Here is a 25,096-nt window from a genome sequence, read left to right on the forward strand (position 1 = left end):
TGTAATTTTAAATTAAGATACCTTAATTTACCCTAAGTAACCATACACAGTCTGTGTTCTTTTTGATTCTCATCTAAAGAATACTGTTGCTCAAAAGGTGGCCAGGAGAACAGGAGTAGCCAACATGGTGCCCTTCAGATGTTTTCAGGCTCTAACTCCCATCCAACAACTTCTGGAGGCCAACTGTATAACTGAAATGGGTGGTCTTCAAAACATTCCCACATCCACCTAGATCCTGGCCAATACCTTATTCTTATTTGTTTTACTAGGCTGCCTGTTGACGTATGAAATTATTATATACCAGCATAGTTAATTCATATTGACCCAGTTTGGACCTAATAGTATACCATGGTTTAACACTATGCGGACAAATGTGGACAAACACTATGTTTGAGGCTCACAATCCTAGGTGCCCCCTCCACTTCTTCATCACAGCCATGAACAAGAGATAAGACTACTTTCAGACTAACTGCAGCTTATTTTTATTTGTAAAATAATTTCAAAACAGCTGCTTCTTATTTCCTCGTGGCTGTTCCATAAGAGGGATGGGTGTGTGTAAGCGTAAGAATCAAGCAGTCTTATTAACAAAGCATTGAACTACAGTATATTCCAGGAAATAATAACATAGTGAAATTAATTTTCACTTTGCAGGGTGAACCCGGATCTCCAGGATTGCCAGGTGCTGATGGAGAGCAGGTACTTGAACAATTGCTACTGAACATATGAATGATACAATAACAGGTTTGAAAAAAGATAATGAATAAAATAATTATTTTTGTTGCACAACTCTTTCCTCCCCCTTTTCTTTTGTTACGGAATGAAAGATACTGCCAAAAATGAGTGAATATAGTACCAATAAACAACCCAGAAGATGTTTCTGGATTTACTGGCCCAGTTCCCACATCATGGTAAACCATGGTTATTAACTCACTGGGAGGGGAATGCTTTCCATATAAAAGGTCCCAGTTTCAATTTCTTGCATCTCCAGTGTTAAGAGAGACTTGGGTCTGAAACCCTGAGAACTGCTTCTACTCATTGTAGACAGCGCTGTCCAAATCTACTTGAACGAGTGGTCTGACTCAGCATAAAGCAGCATCCTGTATTGCAATAATTACTGTGAATATATCAGTCTGGGGTGTTCTGTTGCTTTTCACTCACAATGAGGAGGAAGAAAACCACAATATATGGTTCGGCATTATGTCCAAACCAGAGATCATGGTTTGTTTTCCTCTTACAAACCACTATTATTCATCCGAGAACAAGCTTAGCTACAGATTGTAGTTTGTTGGGAGTGAAACCAACTATGATCCCTGGTTTGGACATAATGCTAAGCCAGGGATTGTGGTTCTTTTCCTCCCAATGGAAGCGGATAGGAGGAAGGCAGAGCAAAATGGGAGTGGTTTGTTTATACACAGTAAGTCATGCTCTGAGGTTGATTTTAGATGATCTTGTAATATAAGACTCATTTATGTGACTGTGCTATTGCAGGGGCCTAAAGGCTCAAAAGGTGATACGGGTGACCCTGGAGTACTAGGAGAAAAAGGAGGAATTGGACTTCCAGGATTGCCAGTAAGTTTGCTTTAAAATGTACCTGCATTTTTAACTACATCTTCAGTGTCTGCTTACTCTTTAAAAGTCAAACAATATTATTATGAAGAGGTCCATTTTAGCACCATGCAGAAGGACTGACACATAGAGAAAGATCTCTCTAACAAGGAGCTTATAAGGTACACAATGACAGAAAGAGAGATAACAGGAGATCAACAGAGGCAGGGGAAGCAGAGGAGAAAATGTGTACAAAGTGATGTATTTGGCTTAGTTTAGTTTCACAGGATGAAGATTAAGAGATCCAAAGTGAAAAGAGAACTTTAAGGAAGGCTTTGAAGGAAGAGAGAGAGACAGAAAGAGAAGGAACCATTTGGGTGCTTTCTGAAGTGATCTCCAGGCAAATAGGGCAGTGAGGAAATGTCAGCTTAGTGATACAACATGATACAAAATACTCATGATAAAAAAATGCATGGGATGTATGAACCTTAGACCAAAAGTTGTATATGTCACAGCATGCCCTTCTAGCCATCTCTTTTCCTTTGGGAACATTGAAGTTTAACTGCTTTGATGGATAAACCATTTGCTCTGTTTTCACCCTAGAACGTGAAATTTGGCAAAATTTCAAAGAGTATGTTAATTGAACAGTGAAGGGGGTGGTGGAATCTTTTATAAGGAGAGGCACTTTACTGGGATTAATCTTAAATGTATTGAGATGCAACCTATTTGCAGTTCTTCCTGGATAAGTCCTTTTGACTGTTATCTCATTACAAGGATCAAAATTTAACCATAACGTATTTTAAGTGATTGTATAAATGTAATTTTAAATAGTGAGTAGTAAAATGATTACACTTTAAACACAAGAGGAAAATGTTCCATAGACTTTATGCATTCTGGGCTCTCTGTATTTACTATGACATTTTGGCATGACACATCATTGATAATTGGCAGTCTGATTGAGCAGTGCTGTTCTGTGCACAGTAGGGATACTATACCCATGAAAAATCTGCTCCTCATTAACAGCCCCCTATGGGATCTTGTATACAGAAAACAAGAACAGATGCACATGGGGTCCTACTGAGCATGTATCATGTTGAGCAGATCTGCTGATCAATTTCTATGTGCACAAGATGTTCTGTGTTGAAATGGCCATTATTAGTGATGCTGTCAAAGTTGGCAATTACCTGGTTCAGAATGCCCATCCGCCAATGCTTGAGTGTATTGCCTAATTTCCCTAAGAAATTATTGTCCAGTTTGTGGTGTAAAATGAGATTATTTACATGTGCCATGTGTGAAAATCAACCCACATCAAATTGCTGTATAAAGCACTAGTCAAACACGATTCTGTAATTTACAGGTCAGTGTGTCTAGATAGAGGCCAGTATTTGTATCTGTAAGCCCACAAGAAAAGCAAAATTGTAGTAGACCATCCAGAAAATGCCCTCACACAAATTTGCCTTGTACTTTCATTTATTTCATTTTATTTAAACCCCATCTTTGAAACAAGAAGCTCATGTTGGCTAGCGAAAGATAAACTTAAAGAATAATATAAACTAAAAAGAATAATAAACTTAAATGTAATAGAATAAACTATAAACAACAAAGCAAATCAGCTAACAGAAACAAAGTGAAAGGGTCACCAAAACTGTAAACCTGCCATAACGTCAACTGTAGAGACATGCTCCAAGTACATTAAGACTGCAATCCTATATGTGTCTACTCAGAAGTAAGTCCCATTGAATTCAAATCTGACTTCAGATCAGATGGAGGTTGGCTAGTGCTGTAAGAGTTGTTGAGACAGGATATGGGCATAAAGCAAAATAAATGATGCCTATAATTATAAGTGTAAGTGATGTAATGAAAATCCGTCTTCTGAACTAAACAATATCCATGAGTTGATAAGATGAAAGCTTTGTTCAGTGCATCAATACTGATTTTGTAGGGATCTAATGGTATGAAAGGAGAAAAAGGAGATGTCGGCTTGCCAGGTCCTCAAGGTCCCTCTGTAAGTATTTCTATGCTATCTCAGTGCTTCCATAAAAATATACTAATGTCTTCTATTAATTTTTTTTATTTTAAAAAAAGAATGTTTTGGCATCACAGCGCAAGGGCATCAAACAGAGCAGTCAGTTAAAAATGTTTGAAATAAAAGCTGATAGGTCTTGGAGGGCCACAGAAATGTTTTGCAGGGTGGGATATGGCCCACCAATTATTAGTTTGGCACCCCTTCTCTATTGCCTTCTTGATAGAGGCTAATGGGGAAACCATTCAAATAAGTTTTTCTATGTGATACAAAGCAACAGTGCATTAGCATTTATTACTGCAGGCACAGGAATGGTGAGTAAGTTAGCTCCTGAATTTATATCTCACCTCTTCAACTGGAATGCCAACCACTGACAAATATTTATTTGTTGTTTATTAAATACTCCGATGCTGTACAGTAAATGCTTTACTGATATTTCAGTTATGTTTTGTAGATCGATTTTATTGCATTCTATTTGTTGCAAGCCGCCTTGTTACATTTTATGAAAGAACATTTTCAAATAAATAGTATATTTTATCTCACATAAAGGATTGCAGCTTTCAGGCAGATGAGAGGTGCTACAATTCAATAAGAACATGTGTTAGTCTGAACTAATTATCCTGCTTTTATATGTAGATCATAGGACCACCGGGACCTCCAGGCCCTCATGGTCCACCTGGACCTATGGTAAGTCCTTTTCGGTTATCACATATGCAACTGCTGAGCGATCAGACCAAAGAAAAATCATTCCTCTTTCTGGAAGCTGTGGATGGAGGACATTGCAAGGACAGGGCTGGTAGGGGCAGGAGGCAGGTATTAGTAGGATCAAGACATGGGTATTTTTGTGGGTGTAGGGCAAATGATGACACCTGAAATTGTGGAGCAAAGGGCTCTTGACCGTATAAATGTTGGCAATCATTTGTATGTCTGACTGGATATCAAGGGGGAAAATATGGAGAATCAAACGTTTTAGACATGGATCCAGCTGACTTTGAAAATTAATTGTAGTTGGAAGTTGATGCAGAGTTTCATTCTGTCTTGACTAGTTAGGTATTTGCCAGTTAATTAAGGATTGTTATTTTATGCAGCTTTGGAACAGCAAGCACTAGCTATTGGCAAAGACCAATTTGTAGTTTAGAAATGTCCTCTCTAACTATGACATTTTCATTCTTATTTTTTAGGGACCTCATGGACTTCCAGGCCCAAAGGTAAAGAATCCAATACACAACTATCTTCATTATGTTTATTTGTTATGCACTCATTCTCGTTAATCATGTTGAAGCATGCAGTCATGTTTTGTTCTTCGTCGCACTTTTCTGTTAAATGTCTTTTTATATTCTTAAACCTTTAAGCAGCTGCTTAAGATAAAGCATTAAAAATATTTTAAAATGATTTATAGCAATTTCCTGTGTCTGTTCCTCATCACCATAAGTTGAATTAGCTTCCTATAATGTTAATTATAGAGAGCCAATAAAAATATCTAGTTGTCTGGTGAGAGATTCAAGCTATGCCATTTGGAACTACCTTACACGTAAGCTTAGAAAAACAGGGGATGAGTGTGTTGTGCACTTAAGAAGTAAAGTAAAATCATTTCCAGATATTACTTTCTTCTTTACCTTTCTCCTTCATTCCTACTAATCTTTCCTGCTCAAGCTCCCACCTTTTACTACCTTTTATAATAAGTTCTCTTTCATTCTTTCTGTCCATGCCTTCATCTTTGAAAAGGCATTCCTAACAAGGGTCTATATCAGTGAAGTCTTCATTGCTACTGCTGGAAGAGTTATTCCAGATATAGGGGGGAAAGCCTTCAGAAGCCATTCCTGAAGGAATATGTATTTGAAAGAACTCTGTATACCATAGCTAAACTTAGTTTCATTTTTTAAAAACTCTTTTACCAGAATCTGTTGTTTGTTTGTTTTGAAAGAAGAGAAAAGAAACATGCTGAGGAGTCCATTATGTGTAGGACTGAACACTCACAAAACTGACCATAGTTTGTTCCGTGCCAGGGCTACCCTAATCTGACCTGAAGCATGTTAATGGAACTCATGACTCCTTGAGATTCTCCAAGCACCAAGTACTGTAGTTTTTCTTTCTAAATCTTCAATAGCACAATCCTATACATGTCTACTCAAAGTTAAGCCCCGTTTCATTAAATGAAACTTATTTTCAGGTATGTGGGTATATGGTTGCAGCCTAAAAGAATGGGATTGTAATGGAGTATGCAATTGTGGAAAGAAAGCCATTCTTCTGCTCTTGAGTACCAATAAAAGAGTAGGATATTTTCAGAGTAATAATAATAATAATCTCAAAATAAATGGTCTGAAAAATTTGAGGGTTGCAAGATTCAGTTCAGTCAACTTCTTTAGAATGTCCATTGAATTAAATTGAGCAAAATTAGTACAGTGGTACCTCGGGTTACATACGCTTCAGGTTACATACACTTCAGGTTGCAGACTCCGCTAACCCACAAATAGTGCTTCAGGTTAAGAACTTCGCTTCAGGATGAGAACAGAAATCGTGCTCCGGCAGCGCGGCAGCAGCAGGAGGCCCCATTAGCTAAAGTGGTGCTTCAGGTTAAGAACAGTTTCAGGTTAAGAACGGACCTCCAAAACGAATTAAGTACTTAACCTGAGGTACCACTGTATATCATTTTTGTGTTTCATTTTCATTCAAGCCTCTTTTGAAAGCTTTATCTGTCACAGATTCACTCAATCTGTCACAGATTCACCTAGAGAATAAGCGTGCTAATAATTATTTGTTAGTAAGCCCTAGCTTCTGCAGAGCAAGGGAATATTGGCACTGTAGTTCTCTGGGTGTATGTGTGTGTGTGGAGAGAGAGAGAGAGAAATCTGAGATCTACAATAACAAGATTTCTTTGCTTAGGAGCCATGACAGTTAAATAGGCTTGGAGGTGGTTTAAACTGCAGGGTGGACATTGCCCTTACAGTGATATAAGGATACAGTAGCAATTATCTTGGGCAGCTCCCGATGGGCTTGTGCAGAAGTTTTTAGCAGATTGTACTCTTGTTCGCCTATGCTTCAAAGCGGACTTACTCCTGGAGAGCAAGCTTTTAATGTGGATTTTAATACATAATATATAATAAAGCTATATTATAGCATATTGTTGCATATATTAATTTCATGTGAAATTTCATAAACATGAAAAGATAACTAACTTCTGTTGTTAACAGGAGTGTAATCACCTTTTTGGAGACCATTTCCTCATGATTCCAGTGCATATTCCAATAAATCACACTCTTCCTCTGTTTAATTAATTATGCTTAAAGGTTTAGAATATCTTTCCAAGATGTACTGCACATTCCAGTTCACCATGAGAAGAAAAAGGGGCCACTTAAGGCTCACAATTTTGCTTCAGAAATGTTTCAACATCATGATGATGATGACTTGATTTGAATTTGCAAAATAATTTTGAAAGCTTTATGCCTTTGATTTTAATACAGATCACTAGCATTCCTCCATTTATTATATCATAGTCTGATAAAGTATATTTCACTGAACAGAACCAGTTGTGTTAAAGAACTGGAGTTTGCATCCACGTCTGACTGGCTCTCTTCTGTCCCAGCTTGAATACCTCTACCAGCACCCCCAATATACTTATACTTTTACATTTAGGGTGAACCAGGGTTAAATGGTCTTAAAGGATTGAAGGGTGAACCAGGTCACAAGGGTGACAGAGGGCCCCTTGGTCTTCCAGTAAGTAAAATACCTATTCAATTTCAGTGCAAATTGCAAACTACTCTTTCTGCTTTCAACCAAAAACTCTGGTTTACTCGATAGCAAATATAAAACTATATCATGTTGGAGTAAAACATTAGTCTTGTTTTGTTTTTATCCAGAGTCTGTTCTTGTATCATTTCATAACACATAGTTCTGTCAGTTGTTGGTTTTAATTTTTATTACCATTTTTGTGTCATTTGTCAGTGTCAACAATGTTACAGTATCATGTTCCTCCACATTAATTATGCCATTATTGAATGTTGTGTGGTGTTTGATTTTACTATTTTAAGTATAGTGTATATATATATATAAAAAAATTCAATATTTTTTCCCTTGAGTTCAGTATTTATAAGGATTGAGACGTTAAGGGTGAAGTCTTAAGAAACTAGCTTGAGTAATTTTAAGTTTTTTCATTTACTCATAGATTTGTGGAATTGTTCTGATTTGACTATTTTGGAATAGTTCTTGTTGGTGGTGCTTATAGTAAATTTGCCTTCAATGAAAGTGTGCTAAAATCAGGATTACTCAATACTGAGAATGAAACAAATGTGCTGGAGCTAGACTATGTTAGCCATGCTATAGCCCCATTAAAATCAATCAGACTTAAGATAGTCATCATGACTAACGTGTTCCACAGTTTTCAATGGGACAAATGTGTGACTAAGTTAATATGGATCCAACCCAGTGTTTGGTTTCTTGTAGTCTTATAATACCATAAATACAAACACGTTTTGCCAGTCTTTTTCAGTAGACCTTTCACACAGTGAAATGAAAGATGGCCCAAACCAGTTAAAATAATTCAGACACACTGTTCAGAAGAGGCACAGTCTAGGAAAATCAAGCACTTTTAAATCAGTTGAATTCAATGGGCGTTCCACATGTGCTTAACTATTTCCTACTGAAATCAGTGGGGAATTAAAGTGTCTAACTCTTCCAGGGCAAGATCAAGGTTTTTAAAATATGTGAAGGGCCCAGTGCTCACAGACATTGGTTCTTTCCAGTGAAGCCATCTGACCTGTTTAATTCAGACAGTAGTATTAGCACTTTTGGAATTTTGCAGCATTGGGCTTTCCTTGTTCACACAATATCCGCCAGGGGTCCTCTGTTCCTCAGCAGTGCCAGAATGAATAGTATAAAACTTTACAAAAGTTTTATACATCCTGGCCGGAGACCACATCCTATGGAAGTGATATGTGGAACTAATTTCAATGAATTAAGATTACCCTAGTGAAAACCATTGACACACTGGTGTGCTCAGGAACATGTTTTAATTTTTAATACAGTGAAGAAATAGAAATATTCTTTAAGAATCTAGGTATTTTTTCTCATCTTATCATTAGGACATTCCAATGGGAACCCATATATTGTTTGCAATGCTCCACAGTTTTCTTCTCCTTTCAGTTCTGGTAATGAAAAGACAGTTGACGTGTCTGTGCAAAATTCATAATTCCCCTTGTTTTATCTTCCAAGTTAAAAGTCTGTTTTACTAACCTATGAATAGAGATGTGTGTATTAAAGTACAAATAAACTTCCATGATAATATATGAGGTTTGTAGCACTAATACATCTAGGGGCTCATTCTGATTTCATAAAATTGAGGTGAATTTCACTAAAAATAGTGAGATTACCTTAATGTGGGGCACGTTGCAAAGGGAATCAGAATCAGACTCTTCATGTTGTGTGTAAATTAAAACTAACCTTATGCAGTACTGTGATACTTATTCTAGAACCCTGTAGCGGCTCGCATCCTGTGTATAAATAGAAGTTGTATTTGTTTCATCATCACCAGTTACTAATCTCACATTCTTGTCATTCGTGTTATCCCTGCCATCTATGCTTCCACTTAACCATACAGGGAGCATCTGGCTTAGACGGAAAGCCAGGACCCCGGGTGAGTCCCTTGTGTTTGTATGTCATACTTCACTACTAAATCTACATGCTTTACGGCAGGCAGATTTCTTTTGCAGTTCAGTGTGGTACCACTGCTGCTGCTGTTATCCCTTCTGGTACAGTGCTGTCTAGGCATTTTACAGGATGCTCCATCAGAGGAGGAGCCCTGGCTAACAAAAAAGCTAGTAACCTTCGAGATGCAAAGGGCCTAAGGTGCTATAGCTGTGTCCAGTGTGAAATACCGGCTGCATCTAACCCTGTTATACAGCTGCCTAAATACCTGCTACATAGGGCTAGTGCATGGGGTAAAGAAAAAACAACAACACCTTGTCCATGACAGGTGACATGATAGAATCACTGATCTCATCATTCAAATAAAAATGGCCATGTGGCTGCATCACTCTTGCCTGGTGCATTGATCTGATCCTGCTAGCTTTGTTAAAGAAGCCAGCTTTCAAAGCCTGCATTAGTAAAACTGCTGTTTGATTCAGATACAGCCTTTTTTCCCTTTCTCTTTTTCTCTATTTCTTCCTTGAGAGTCAACGTTAGAAAGTTACTGTTTGCAATGCTCAGAACAAGCCCTTCCTGATCTTTTTAAACCACTAAGTTACACCACTGCACTTCTCCTGCTATTTGAAACAAATACTGCAGCTTTTGAATAATGGAGAAGTTAAGGAATAGCATAGCGGTAAACTTAAAATCTCCTCCTCTAAGCTTGCCATCTATCCTTGTGGGTCTTCATGTGAATTGTGCATGATTGTTGTTGTTGTTGCTGTTGTTGTTGTTGTTGTTGTTGTTGTTATCCTAAGTCCCTTTGTTTCAACCTTTAACCTATGCCCCTGCTATCTGAAAACCTTTAAATCCGCTGATCTACAACATGAAAGTAGAGATGAATGAGATGGGAGGAAGCAGTGTTTGATCTTGCCAGAAGGATTGGGAGCTCAGCTGCCCCTTCAGTGAAAGTCCAGCCCATATTCTCTGTCTGATTCTCATGAAATTATTTGCTAATTATAAACCTTCATTCAGAGTTGTCAGCTCCTATTTGTTTAATCTTTCAGGGCATGGATGGTCCAATTGGTCCTCATGGCCTTGCAGGTCCAAAAGGAGACAGAGTGAGTGTTTGCAGGATATCTTCTCTTTGGGGTGGTTCTCTTCTTTTGCATGATAAAGGTATCAATTCAGCATATTGAATTGTGTTTGTTCTCTTGCAGATATAAATAAGGAGGATTCGTAGTTGTGCAAAAAATAACACATATTCACCCCCCAAAAAGAGAACTAGAATAATAAATTCTTTATTTAATTTGTGTGTGTTTTTTAGTTACTTATATATTTTGTTAGTCACTTTATCATGCTCAAGGCAACCTAAAGCAATTTACAAACTAACAAAAAACCCCACATAGCTACATACTATTTTTAAAAATTAAATTAAAATAAAACAACCAAATCATTTAAAGGTTCAGAATTTTAAAGCTAAAATGTTGTTGTTTTTTTCAAAAATATGTGTAATAGCTCAGTCAGTAAAGCATAAGACTCTCAATCTCAGGGTTGTAGATTCAAGTCCCACATTGGGCAAAAGATTCCTCCATTATAAGCAGGACTAGATGACCCATGTGGCCCCCTTCCCACTCTACAATTCTATTATTCTCTACTGCCAGTGGAAGGCACTCAAATCTTTTACTGCTTTTGGCAATAACTGGTAACATATTAGCAAAAAAGGCTAATTAATTTTTTTTTAAAAAAAGCACTCCATAGCAGTTGACCATTGTCCATTTAGGTATAAACTAGAGCAAAGTTCAAATCTCAAGTATTCTGGTATATTGAGAAGTTCTGGATAGTACCTGTGTGTCCATATTAAGGCACATCATGACAAATTAAAGAAACAGATACAATGGTACCTCGGGTTACATACGCTTCAGGTTACATATGCTTCAGGTTACAGACTCTGCTAACCCAGAAATAGTACCTCTGGTTAAGAACGTTGCTTCCGTATGAGAACAGAAATCGTGCTCTGGCTTTGTGGCAGCAGCAGGAGGCCTCATTAGCTAAAGTGGTGCTTCAGGTTAAGAAGAGTTTCAGGTTAAGAACGGACCTCCGGAACAAATTAAGTACTTAACCCGAGGTACCGCTATACTGTCTCCCACGAGTTAGGCATCTTTGGTAGAGGGTTTCATTCTTTAAACAGCTTACGGAAGCCTATAGAAAGTGTGCTGCAGCCACTTAAGGCTTGCCTCATATCAGCGAGACCTGGCTTTGAATTCCCACTGAGAACCAAACTGCACAAGTAAGCTGCTGTGAGTGACGAGGGGCCCTTTCCCTCCATTCCACATGGTTCCCATTCCTATTCAGTTGCTATTTGCACAAGAAGGAGAAAATACATGTGACTAGATTGTTACCATACAGAACAAATGCACCTGGGAGAATACTTTTGATTAATAAAATGACAAAGAGGGAGATGGGTTTAACAACCACCCCTGACAATACTCTGTCCCCCCATCCCCACCCCAAATGACACCCACCTGCGACTTCATTTCAGTATTTAAAAGATGTCAAGACAGCTAATGAGGAAGCTCCCATGCAATGTCTATTTCTGCCCTCATACATAAAGTATACTGGCTAACCTTAGGATGACCTCAGGTATGTTGGGGTGGGGGGGGGGAGAAACAGGATAACTTTATGTGCAACCCTGAATGTTTGGTAGGACAGAAATGTAATAAATATTGTGTAATTGAAATAAATGCTACACAAATAAATGGATTTCAAATACACAATAAATACTGCATAATTGAAAACAAAACCTCTTTGCCCTTTGTAATGAACATTTCTGATATTGTATTTTAGGGTGAAAAGGGAACCACAGGAGATCCTGGGCCCAGAGGTCCATATGGCTTGCCTGTAAGTTACACGACATCTTTGGAAAGTGCAATTTTCAGAAATCCTTGATTAAATCCTACTGTGTTTTATGACCATTCATCACAGAGAAATGCAATTAGTTTAAGTTGCCCAAGGTCACTGCTCATGAAGCCATCCCTTATCTCAAGTTTAGGCAGTTTCATTCTCTCACATGCATCTATGCATAAATAATAGAGTAGGTTGTGACATAAACTAACAACAATGAGAAAAGCCAGAATTAAAAGTGACCCCCTCCGCGCAACTCCTGCCATTTCCATTTTGCCGTACATGTGTTATTGCTTGTCTCTAGGCACCAGAAAGTAATGGCAGGAATTCAGGTCAATAAAAAAGTCTCAGGATCATGTTGTTTCTCCTTAAATACCTCAAAAGACTCTCCAGTACAAAGGGCAATCAGCTGTCATTTATGCAAAATGCTTTGTGATTCATTTGCATTTTGGGGGAATCTGTTACAGTTTCATATAGCATCTTCAAAAAAAACCTTGTGCAAACTGATTTCGCTGTGTGGAAGGATGGACTAAGTAGGTATCACAATCCATTGAAGGTGATTCTTAATATTTTTGTCCAATACAAGTAGTTTTCCATTGTTTACATACACAGTATGAGGAGAATGCCATATATCCAATATAAAATAATTTTGAAATATGCGTTATTTGCCTTTTGCTTTGTATGAATATCCCAGCATTCAAGTTGATTCTGCAACATTTTATTAAACTTGCAGAAGTATGAAGAATGAGTTGGATCTTAAGGTGTTTTTCTATGCATAGAATTGCTTTTCGTCCAACAGAAGATTCCACTAATGGAAATTAGCGGGGAATTACTCATTCCCCTAGCAGCTCTCTAAACTGCCCGGACAGTTTTCAGGTAGATGGCTAGAGAGATAGAGGGATCTATCTTAGACTTAATGGTATATTATCTTTTGCTTGACTCTCTACATGTGGCCAACTACATAAGGATATATGCTATGCACTCTGCAATCATTGAAATACATTCCATGTAGGAATTTTGTGACATTTTAGTGGAGGGTTCCCACTTACTTAAGCATCACCAAAAAGGATGACAGAAGAGGATACTGATTTATATAAAATGTGCATGTGCTAATTTTTATGTATGGATGCAACTTTAGAAATAATGGCAGTAATTTAAATTTTAGAAAAATGCATCTCACCATAGTGGGGAAGACTGTGGCCAGGTTGCTTGTGTGCCAACTGCTCTCCCTTCCAATGATTCTTTAACTTGGATTGAATAGCTGAAATATACTCAGAGTCGAGAGTGGATTTCATGCTCTTTATTCAGTTCATAGCGGTGAGGAGGAAATGGAAGTTCCCCCAGAATATCTGCTTTATATACATTATTTACACAATGGGCCCCACGTTATTGGCTAATTCCGGGATTCACCTGTAGGCCAATCAGGTTCCGGATTCACTTCCACCTGGAGCTGGATTGGGTGGCTCCTGTGGACCAATCAGACTGCTGCATTCTGGACCCTATTGTTCTAGGACCAATCAGACTGCTACATTCTGAATCCTATTATTCTAGGACCAATCAGACTGCTGCATTCTGAATCCTATTATTCTAGGACCAATCAGACTGCTGCATTCTGAATCCTATTGTTCTAGGACCAATCAGACTGCTGCCTTTTGGATCCTATTCAATTCACTACATAATAATAGCCCTTCAAAGAAGGGGCTTCTTCAGATGGAGGACAGTACTCAGACAGCATTTCAAACAGAGACCTATCCTATCCTCCATTAATGTCTGGTTGCAATAAGCAGAGAGAGCAGTCCCCACTCTCTATTTCTCTTGTTTCCACACACACATAAACAATAGTGGCTGGAGGGGTCGAGCTGCTCTCCTGCATTCTTAATGCATCAGGTTGCTGCCTTTTACTGAGGGGGAGAGGGGAGGGCCATGGCAGTGGGAGCTTGGCACTCTCCATTCTGACCAGCAGAGAGTGAAACCTGATCTGCCGCACACCCTTCATGTTCCTGACACCCATCCCCCTGCAATTCCCATTGAAAAACAACCAGTGCTTACACAAGGGCATTGTTCCCTTGGGAACAATGGAATGCCATTGCTCTATCTGCATTCAAAGCACATGTTGGCAAGAAGCCCCTTGTGCTAACAACTCAAGTTGTGGTTGGCTAGAGACCTTATTTTGGAAGTATTAAAAAAAAAAGACGGAAGACTGCAGCCCTTAGACCACCAGCTTGTAGTGGAATCCACTGAAGTGCAGATTTTGAAGCAGACCATTGATCTGATCTGAATCATGATCTGCCCAGATACGATAAGGTGAGTCTGTTGTGGAAACCAGACAGGCTGGATTCCTCCTCCATCTTCTCCATTATTGTCTTTCATTTAAGAGAGCTTGTGTGCCAGTCTGTGTTGTATACACAATAAAGCAGCTGCATGCCTAAATAGTTCTGGCAGACGTCTTACACAAGCTGAGCTAACAAAGCTTAACATAATTAATATGATTCTTTAATAGGGCAAAGATGGCGAACCTGGCCTTGATGTAAGTAATATTTATCATCACTTTATTTGTGTGGTAGGTACATGTTTGTTTTACAGCAATAGTTGCATGCTTGGAGCATGTCGAATTTCCCCCCATTTGTTATGCATGACAATCATGCAGAGAATATACTAAACATTGCATTGTCGTTTGCCTTGAAAATAATCATAGAGATAGGAAAATAACATTGAAGAGTGTGGAGAAAGCAGTGCTAAGTAAGGGCAGTCTTGTAAATCCCACCATAAATAGTGCCACTCATAAGTGCCCACAGCAACTGCTGCTGCTAACTAGAGCACCTGACAGATGATCACGGAAAGTACTATTATATTTCTCCTGAGGCCTACAGATGCAGCCAGTATTGCTTGAAAATGTAACCGTATGGGGAGTGCGTGGCATGACACTCCATTTGTGATAGCAGCTCCTTACAAATTTCTGGTGGTTTTCACCATGCAGAGAACGTCGCTATTGCATGGTTAAAAACAGTTGAAAACTCATGAGAAGCTGTTTAGAGGAACGCTTTGACACATGGAGCAGCCTCCATGCAGTTGTGTTTTCAAGCATCACTGATTGCAGGTTTTGATTTGCAACCAAGTGTGTTTCTCAACAGAAGTTGCAGTTGGGACATTCCTGTTACGCAACTTCTTTTGCAGTGTGGGGAGGGAAATAATTGTAACCATTTTGCCTTCTTGACTGAAGCACTTCTCTTTTTAACATTGCCAGTGCTAATTTGCATGTAGGAAAATAAGGGTGTCTTTTGCTGGGCATCTTCAATAACTTTCTTGCTATTATGCGCTTTCTAATTTCAAAATCATTTGGTACAGTTTTTCTGGTGTGTGTGTGTGTGTGTGTGTGTGTGTGTAGATAATTCAGCTACACAATAAAGGCAAGCCCACATACAGAAGCCAATAGAGGTATTTTTGTTCATTTTTTATAGGGTTTCCCTGGTCCTCGTGGAGAAAAGGGTGATGTAGGAGAAAAGGGAGAAAAGGTGACTTCAATGCTATTAACTGTTGTTTGATTACTTAGCCTAGTCAGCTCTTTTGTCCCAGTCCTATAATTTGTCCCATTAAGCTAGAGTTTTCTTCCTTCTGTGTGCCAAAAGCCATGTCATGGATCTTTGCTAGACAAAGTCATCTGTCAGAATGTGAAAGAAAGCTTCCACCCAGATCCCAAAAGGTCAGCAGTTTCCATAATGGGAGAAGAGAGGCTTTCTCCTACAAGACTCCTGACAGTCTGTGTTTGTTTATACAGTAGTTACTGACAAGAGACATTGGAGTAGCAACATGGTAGGAGACACTGGGACAGATTGACAGCTTGTGTAAATCAATATAGGTCCATTGGCTTCAATTAAATGGATGCTGTATTTATACCTGGAAAGCATCTGGCTTGTTGCTGAGAAGACGAAAGCTAAACCAAAAACACTTTGAGCTAATCCAGAGAAAGTTGGGTACATTTCAGCTCTCAAAGTGATGGTTAAGCACACAATTAAGGGCTTAACTTTGTTGATGGACCTTCAGTGTGCCTAATTGTCATTGGATTGCTCCCATGTGCCATGATTGATCCTCTCCTGGCCAGTATGGGAGGTCTGGTGCAGGTGCAAATCTCTTGGGGATACAAGGCAAAAACAGATCTCTGTGCAGTTGGTTACGTATACTTCCCTTGCACTGGTAGAGTTCTGAAATTGAGAGCTCTGGTATGCAAACAGGCCTCTTGCACATGCAAGAGATTCCCCAATCAGATCAGTGGACAGGACCTCATGAGCCATAAATCTAGTCCCATGAGCCCAGCAGAGCTTTAGGCTCGCTTTGCTTAAACAGCAGCTTTCCATGCAAAAGGGTAAACTGTGTCTGAAACCTAGAAAATTTCAAAAATGACATGTGACATGCATCTAAACTTAATTAGCTAAGGTTGTCATGGGGCTGTCAAGTATTTCTCTAGGCTAGCTATGCCACAGGGCTGCTTAAGATACTTTAGGTGGATCCCTGCAGAGTTCTACAATCTTCTAATGTAGCCAGGAGGAGAAGACCTCCCTGGCCACTTTGAAGGGCTGCCCCTTGAGGACTGTGCAGATGAGCCCTCTGTGCAGTTCACTGCCTCCTCCAACATCAGAATGCTCACACCCATGAATTCCACACTCTTGGTAGAACATCTGAAAGTTGTAAACATAAAGGGTCTTCCATGTGATCTGGAACTCTCATCATGTTAGGTTCCAAATTGTGTGGAAGCCCCCAGTGCATGAACAGCTATATGCACATAGGGACCTGTTTTACTGTTCAGTGAAACAACAGAGGTATGGGGCATAGTCAATGACTATGGCTACCAGTCATGGACCCACTTTCGCCTTTGTGTGTTCACTGTAAACAAGGGAAGGGAGCTTGTGGACAGGAATGTCCACCCTTCAGCAGAGCGCTCAGGTTTTATGGAGTTTTTCTATTAAAAAAAACAACAACCCCAAACATAGTTATTTTTATATTTTATGTTATTTTAAATATGTTTAATGTAAATCATTTTGAGATTAGAAGAGTGGTACACAAATGTCTTAAATGAAGAACGTAGATAATTATTTAATTCCCTTCTATTAGCCGAACAACTCTTTGAATCCAAGTCAATGACAGCAGCAGCTCTTTGTGAATATTTTTATTACCCATTCAGAGTTGTGGAGAAGGACCATAGCTCAGTGGTAGAGCAGCAGTTTTGCATGCAAAAATCCCTCCTTCAATGACTGGCATCTCTAGGTAGGGCTTGAAATATGCCCTTGCCTGAATATCCTGGAGAGCTGCTACCAGTCAGAATAGCAGCACTCAGCTAGCTGGACCCAGTGGTCTGGCTTCCTATGTTCTCTGACATTTAAGTGAACAGACTTGTATATCAGAGACCCACAGGTCTTTGCGTTGGGAACATTTTTAATATTAAAATAATCAGCTTCAGCAAGTAAGGGCAAGGACAAAGAAATAAGTTAACAGTATCCAGTTTCTGGCATTCTGGCAGGTGAAGTGCTTCTCATGCATTTAACTGGGGGGGGCAGGGGCTGCGGTGTTTCTCCTGAGCTTCTGCGGCCTCAGTTCTGTGTAGGTTAGGAATCAATATCTGCAAGGGGAGAAATCTACATGCCTATGGTTCCCCAGCTGTTGGAATCCTTCACAGTCAAGGTTCCACCTCCCAGGGAAGCCTATCACACATAGAGGTCTATGTTTATAGCTTGTTGTTCCCATGCAGGGGGAAGGTGGGAAACCACAAAGTGGGGTAGTACTGTGGCCCTGCCCCCCTGAATTCACATGAGTACCACTTCGCATGTAAAACCAGGAAACAGAAATTTTTTATCAGCTTCCAACTGAGAAGCATTAACTGCAAACCTAAGAGTGAAAATGGATAGTTATTTAAATCATATTTATCTGAAGAATAACTGTTTCAGTTTCCAAAGCTAGGGAACAACCCTGAAATGGTGGTATAACACAGAAGCTTGTGCCAATGCCATTGTGGCAGTTGGTTTCCCCTTCATAACCATTTATTTGCTGTCTCAGTAAGTCTTAGGATGAGGCCATTTTACTTCCTTAGCCAGACCATTGTTTGTTGAAGTCAACGATGGCAAAAACTGCAAGGACAAACTGTATTGATTTCCCCTAGATTTTCTAGGAGTAGGAAATGAATTGGGATTTGGATTGAGATTTGCCTTTAAAATCCATAAATGCTTCCTTGTCCTTTAAACATTACCTCCAAATCTAAATCCTACATAATCCAGGGGGGTGCGAGATTGCAGGCACTTACCCAGGATTCGTCTTCCTTTGGAATCAGGAGTGGACATTTTAGTGTCTTAATGATATATGGTTTATTTACACATATAGCCAACCTGAGCCTATGATGGAGGGGTTCACAGCATTAACACCCTATAAGGGTCTTGTTCCTTCCATAGCTGCAGACTTGGGTGCAATCCAGTATGACTCCTTCTCTGGCTTCCCTGCCTACAGCTTTTGCATCCAGCTGCTATCTCACATCACTCAACTCTCCACTCTGGCCTTTGTCTTTCTAACTACCAGCGAGTTGATGGGAGGGAGTGAGCCCACCCATTTGCCCTCTGGTGCCAAACCTCTCCCTTTGTTTCCTTAATGGCAAATATTTAAGGCTACTACTTCACCAGGAAGCTAGCCTGGCCATTGCTTTTGTTATTACATTGAAGAAAAACACAGTGTTCCAAACAAAATAGAGTTACTTGAATCGTGGTTTTCTGTGTCCCCTAAGTTTCTGAATTGTTTTCCCCTAAGTGCCTCTACGTAATATTTTGGCACACAGTCAAGACAGGCGAATAGTGTCATTCATATGATGTAATACAGTATATCTCTCCATGGAAATGTGTTTGATTCTCATTGGAATGTTTGTCCTATATGCCATAGTATATCATGTGTGTTGTGTAATTTCACTTTTCAAATGCATAATAGTATGATAAAGTATGTGTGCTCTGCCTAAGACATTGTAACATGAAAAAGAAACTCTAGCAAACGTTTTATATTCTGCTGTAAATGGATGCATAATATTTTTAATGAGAAAATGGGTGAATGTTCATTTCCTTTATGTCAGGGATGGGGAACCTGTGGTCATACAGATGTTGTGGAATACAACTCCCATCAACCCTTGGCCATTGGCCATGCTGGCTGGACCTGATGGGACTTGGAGTCCCATGGAATCTGGGGGACCACAGGTTTTTTAGCCCTACTATTCATCATCCTAATCCCTTTTCCCCTTTCAGAGGTGCATCCCTCCCTTCTCCTTTTACCTTGTTTCCTTACAATTCATCTTGTCCTTTTTTTACCCCTTTTCCTTACAAATTAAATCTTGCCTCCAACCACAGCCTTGACAACCCTTCCTTGGTTGCTCTTTATTTTATTCTACTAATTTTCCTTTTGCTATTTCTCCATCTCTATAATATTTTTGATTTCCCCTCATTGCGTGTGGTGGGTTTTAAAATTAAAACAAACAAGCAAAGAGAGGCACTTTTGGTTTTTGTTAAAAACTGTGAGTGAGCCTGAAACTCATTTACCATTGTGATCATCTGATCATTTGTGAGATCTATTTTAAATTAGTTCTCAGACTGTCTCCCTCTGGCTGAAAATGAAGTCATTTTCTCAGATAGCAATTCAGTCCACCTAAGCATCAAATCAGTTTCATCAAATCTGTGCATTAGCACAAAATTCTAAAATTCCTATAATGCACGCCCCTTAAAAAGCAGCTCCATTTTCAACCGCATGGCTGGATTTTTCAGTTTCAAATTCAGGACACATAACTAAGCTCTGAAAGTGATGTTTTAATGAACACGTTCTAATATTGCGTTAGAAAAAGAATGTACATTGCAAAGAGGATCAGAGGATCTTTTGACGAAGAAGATTTCTTTTGAATCCTTTTGCAGGGCAGAAAAAGAGAATACATGCTTAACTCTCTAAGTGACTGATGGCCCTTTATTGAACTTTTTAAGAATGGGATTAGCAGAGCATATTTGGCCAAGACCCTTTTAGAACTAATGACAAAAACAGTCATTTGGGAACAGAAGCAAATTGACCTCATTAAAATCCACTACAGATTTGGTTCATCTTATTTTCTCCTCTCATTCAGCTTTATTCTGTTCAGTGAAGCTGCACCACACAGATCTATTCAGTCCCTGTTAAGCAGAACTCCATCCTTTGGATGGAGGGAGCATTCCTAAGTATTAAAGTGCAGCACGCTTAGGACAATAGCTCCCTCATTGGCAAAAAGATTTTATGAAGAGAAATCCCAATTCGGAGCAATGTTTGCATACTTAGACAGATGTGGAATTCATCTATGCACAATGTTTCCCATTCATTTCAGTGGAATGGGCAGCTCCCTCTGTACAAAAAAGGCATGAATTTCCCTTAGGTGCAGTTTACATTGCACTACATTGGAAAGGGGAGTGACTTCTCTGTGCTCTGTGGCTCAGTCCCACACAACCCTAGGAGTCTGTGCACATATGTGAAAAGGGTGTGACTGGGACAAATATCCCTGTCCCTGGGAAAAACAGCATTTTCTTGGGAAAGAACCGTAAGAAAGCGGCTCCTCAACCAAGGTAAATGCACTGAGCCTTGCTGAATGCATTGGAACTTGCATGTCTTCACGAGCAGGCTGATCGGGGTGGATTTTCTCTGAAGGCACTTCCAGGTGCCTCTTTGACTCAAATGACCAACAAAGCATTCATGCTTTCAAGCCCTGCTCTAGGATTCAAAGTGTTCATAATGATGACATCAGTACGGAAGCTCAGTAAAACCCAACTGATGCAGTTGTTGCTCATGACCACCATTTATTTTTCCACATAATGCATCATGCAAAGTAGAACACAGTGGTAAGTGTCCTTTCAGCCCTCCATTGGCTTAAAAAAATATCTTTTAAAGCATCTCTTTTTTCCCCTGAAAAGAATGAAACATTTGTTTTGTCCAAACCATTGTGTCCACAGGGGGAAAAGGGAAAGAAAGGCAAAAAGGGGCCTAAAGGGGAGAAAGGAGAACAGGGTGCCCCTGGATTAGATGCACCTTGCCCATTGGTACGTCTCACTTAGTGTTTTGGACATGTCTCCTCATACAGTAATATAGTAGGTCGCTGCAATATGAGGAGGAGCAAGCTACTGATATTGTCTAATGCTGGTATCCAGCTGGTATTCAGACCAAAGAATCCAGTTGCCCATTTAAAGAAATGGTGACATTTCATCTAACTCTTTCAAAAAAAAAGTGAAGATTTTAAAAATAGAATAGATATTAACGGAAAACATTTCCATAATTTGTGGTATAAAGGCTTGCATTTGCAATTATTAGCTATATTTTGTCATACAGGTCACTTGCTCTGCTACGTGGCTTATTTCTGAGAAGCAAAATACCAACATTATAACCCTCCTGTTAGCTTGCTCCTCCTTTTGTTCCTTCCTTCTTTGTTTATTCCAGCGAAGTCAATGCAAAATATATTTCTTAGTAACGTTGCAAGTTAATCTTTACAAACAGGGATTCCGAGGAATTAAGGGGGAAAAAGGGGAGCCAGGCCAGCCAGGCCTGGATGGGCTGGATGCCCCTTGCCAATTGGTACAGTATTGCTCTTTCCTACCAACCCGCATGCAATTCCTGTGTTTCTAGTCAGTTGTTTCCAATGTAAAGTTTAAACCGACCAGACTTTACATTTACATGTCCCTGTACATGCATGTGCATGATCAAACTGGCTGCTTTGGTGATCGTAACAGTATCCAGAGATCACAACATCCTCTCAACATCTGCAACGTAACACTAAGCACTTTGTGCCCGCCACCATACAATGATTCTGAGTTTGTTTTATTCCAGCATTGACAATAAGTGTAATTCCCACCCACCCTACTTCAAGATTGCTTGTCTCTCTCCCCATCCTCACCACCACCACCAAAATGTGTTCTATCCCTACTTACAAGAATGAAGTTGCCCTCTTTGCTGACACAAACCAGATATATAAACCACAGGAATGCCCAATTTAAAGAACGTATCATTTTTATTCCTGCCCTACACATTTTATCTTAGCTCATTCCTGAACATGTTCCAAATTTTTAAGTACAGTGGTACCTCTGGATATGAACGGGATCTGTTCTGGAGCCCCATTCGCATCTAGAAGCAACAGCACGTGTGCGCACACATGCGTCGCTTTTCGCTGCTTCTGCGCATGACATCATTTTGAGCATCTGCGCATGTGCAAGCAGCAAAACCTGGAAGTAACATGCTCCATTACTTCCAGGTTGCCGCGGAGCGCAACTTGAACGCGCTCAACCTGAAGCGCATTCAACCCGAGGTATAACTGTATTCAGACTGCTCTGTGGCTTTTCTTTTTAAATTAAGCAAGGGTACTATATATGCACAGGCAGGGGGAGGAATTAATCTCTAATCCAAGCCACTTTAATGCGAGATCATTTTTTATTCCCTGCAGTAATATTAATATGGTAGCTCCACTGTGTACACCAGGGGTAGTCAACCTTTTTATACCTACCACCCAATAATGCATCTTTCTTGATGGTAAATTTCCTTACCACCCACCAGTGCCCAATGGAAGGAGGATTCAGCTTGTGCCGTAGAACCCTCTACCGCCCACGTAGAATCCTGAAACGCCCACTAGTGGGAAGTAGGGACCAGATTGACAACCCCTGGTATACACGGACACCCCACTTCAGTAAGCACTTGTGGGCACTGGAATTCAAGCGCACCTATGTGTGCCTATTCATTCATTACATTTATATCCCGCCTTTTCTCCAGGAAGCTCAAAGCAGTATATGAGATTCTCCCCTCCCCATTTTTCTCCTTGCAACAACCCTGTGAGCTAGGTTAGATTGAGAGACTGTGGCTTGCCTTAGTCACCCAGTGAGCTCCAAGACTGAGCAGGGATTTATGCCTTGGTCTTCCATATCCTAGTCCAGCCCTCTGACAACTGCACCACACCTTGTTAACTTCCGTAGATGGGATAGCTTCATTCATACTCTTCTGTTTAAATGAAAGGGAAAATACACACACAGGAAGGAGCTCTGTTAATGCACAAAGGATCAAGACTATGGGCTCTAATGTGTACCATATCTGTTGGACAACAGAGCTGCTCCAGTCTGTTCTATGCTAACAGAGTTCTCTGCGCATGTATGAGTAAAGATATTCCCCTGATATTGTTAGTGAGAAATGTTTTTTGATGTATTAGAATAGGCACTTTAATCAAAATCCTCCAGGGAGCTCTCTACTGCTGCCAATGTTAAAAATATGGAGACGATGGTATAGGTTTGGGTTTTTTGTTGTTTTTTGCCTAAAATTATATAGGCATTTAGGATGACTTGGAACTAGTCTTCAGGACCTCACTAATGTGTCTGCAGTCCCTATGAACAGTTCCACTCTTATATATTGGAATGCTACACACTTCTGAAAGTGAACTTCTCAGACATTTGTAAGGAGTTAATGGCCTGCAGCCCAAAGCCCTCACTGTCTTTGTTTCTTAAATGTTTCCAGTGTAACAGTCTTTCCTTTGAAACTTAATTTCCCACAATATACACAACAGTTCCCAACTTTATGTTAGCATGAGTTCAAGCTCCTACCTATACTAAAATTCTACTCATCGATCCCTCTCCCTTGTACCAATCTGGCAACACTCTTTATTTTCATTATTATCAAAATATTATTATTATTATTTTCATTCATTTTAAAAATCAACATTATTTACACATTTCTAGAAAATGCCAAAGGCTTTTTAATGGTTAGCAGTTACAGCTGATCTGCATGTTCTGATACTGTTTGTATAGTTAAAGCACGAATGTCAAAGTTAAGTAGGTTTTATTTCAAGCACAATGTTTCTAATCTAAGTTATCAAATGAATATTTATCTGACTACACAGTCCATGTTATATTTGGTTTGCCTCTGATTAATGATAACTTATAGTTTATGTATTTGGTTGCAAGTAAATCAAGCATGCCTTTATGATTCGTAAAGGGGAAGAAGGTTTGCAGTATCATTTCTGTCTGGAAGTAAACGGAAGGCAGGCAGCTATAGGACAAACTTAATAGCCACTAGCAGTGTTGTTGTTGTTTGCTCAAATTATTGAAGATCTCCCATAAGGAAATTTGTTGGCATATAGAAAATCCAAGTGTAAATTACACAACTGCCTTGACCTTGAATTGGGCCCACTCATGAACTATTTCAATATTTCCACTTAGACAGTGGAACTGCCCATCCTGCTCCTCTACCTACATGTCTCCCATGTTCTTCCCAAATTTGCTCCAGAGGATTGGGGAAATACCAAGGACAGATGTGGGGGTGAGGTGGGGAGAGGAGAAGAGAAGAGAAGAGAAGAAAGGGAAATTCCATTAAACAACCAAAATCCTTGCACTAGTGGTAGGAAGCACTCAGTTGGCTACTGCCCAATATATTTTAAAAGAATAATAAAATGACTTGTCACTGTGGACATATTTGGCCAGCTGCCCGGTGAATAGAAAAGGTATTTAAAATGGGGGGGGGGAGATAAACAATCCTGTTTGCCCCAATGGTTCCCAGCATGCCCACGCCAACTCAGGTGCTAAGATGGGGCCTTTTTGCTCCAGCCCCCCATCATCTGCCACTTTCTGATTCCATTGAGGCCAATGAGGATGGTAGAACTTATATTCAGGTACTCTGAAACCCTATGCCAGGGGTCAGCAAACTTTTTCAGCAGGGGGCCAGTCCACTGTCCCTCAGACCTTGTGGGGAGCCGGACTATATTTTGAAGAAAAAAATGAATGAATTCCTATGCCCCACAAATAACCCAGAGATGCATTTTGAATAAAAGCACAAATGCATTTTGAATAAAAGCACCCATGTAAAGACATGCTGATTCCTGGAACGTAGGCAGGCCGGATTTATAAGGCGATTGGGCCGGATCTGGGCCCCGGGCCTTAGCATGCCTACCCATGCCCTATGCATATGTTACTCATGTGGAGGGCAACATTGTAGTCAATACCTTTAGCCCCTCTC

At 39.8% G+C, this 25,096-nt stretch overlaps 1 protein-coding gene across 1 annotated transcript in view; it reads left to right on the forward strand.

Moving 5' to 3' along the window:
* The window catches only part of COL25A1 (collagen type XXV alpha 1 chain), a 292,587-nt gene that overhangs the window by 259,117 nt on the left and 8,374 nt on the right, over positions 1-25,096 (forward strand). The window contains exons 26-35 of the mRNA XM_083756612.1: positions 652-696; positions 1,489-1,569; positions 3,488-3,550; positions 4,205-4,255; positions 4,750-4,776; positions 10,255-10,308; positions 12,035-12,088; positions 14,592-14,618; positions 15,550-15,603; positions 21,608-21,685. Coding sequence (XP_083612738.1) covers positions 652-696; positions 1,489-1,569; positions 3,488-3,550; positions 4,205-4,255; positions 4,750-4,776; positions 10,255-10,308; positions 12,035-12,088; positions 14,592-14,618; positions 15,550-15,603; positions 21,608-21,685 — 534 coding nt within the window. The remainder of the gene's footprint in view (positions 1-651; positions 697-1,488; positions 1,570-3,487; positions 3,551-4,204; positions 4,256-4,749; positions 4,777-10,254; positions 10,309-12,034; positions 12,089-14,591; positions 14,619-15,549; positions 15,604-21,607; positions 21,686-25,096) is intronic.

This window comes from Podarcis gaigeae, assembly GCF_964106915.1.
Source record: "Podarcis gaigeae genome assembly, chromosome: 9".
Classification (NCBI taxonomy): domain Eukaryota; kingdom Metazoa; phylum Chordata; class Lepidosauria; order Squamata; family Lacertidae; genus Podarcis; species Podarcis gaigeae.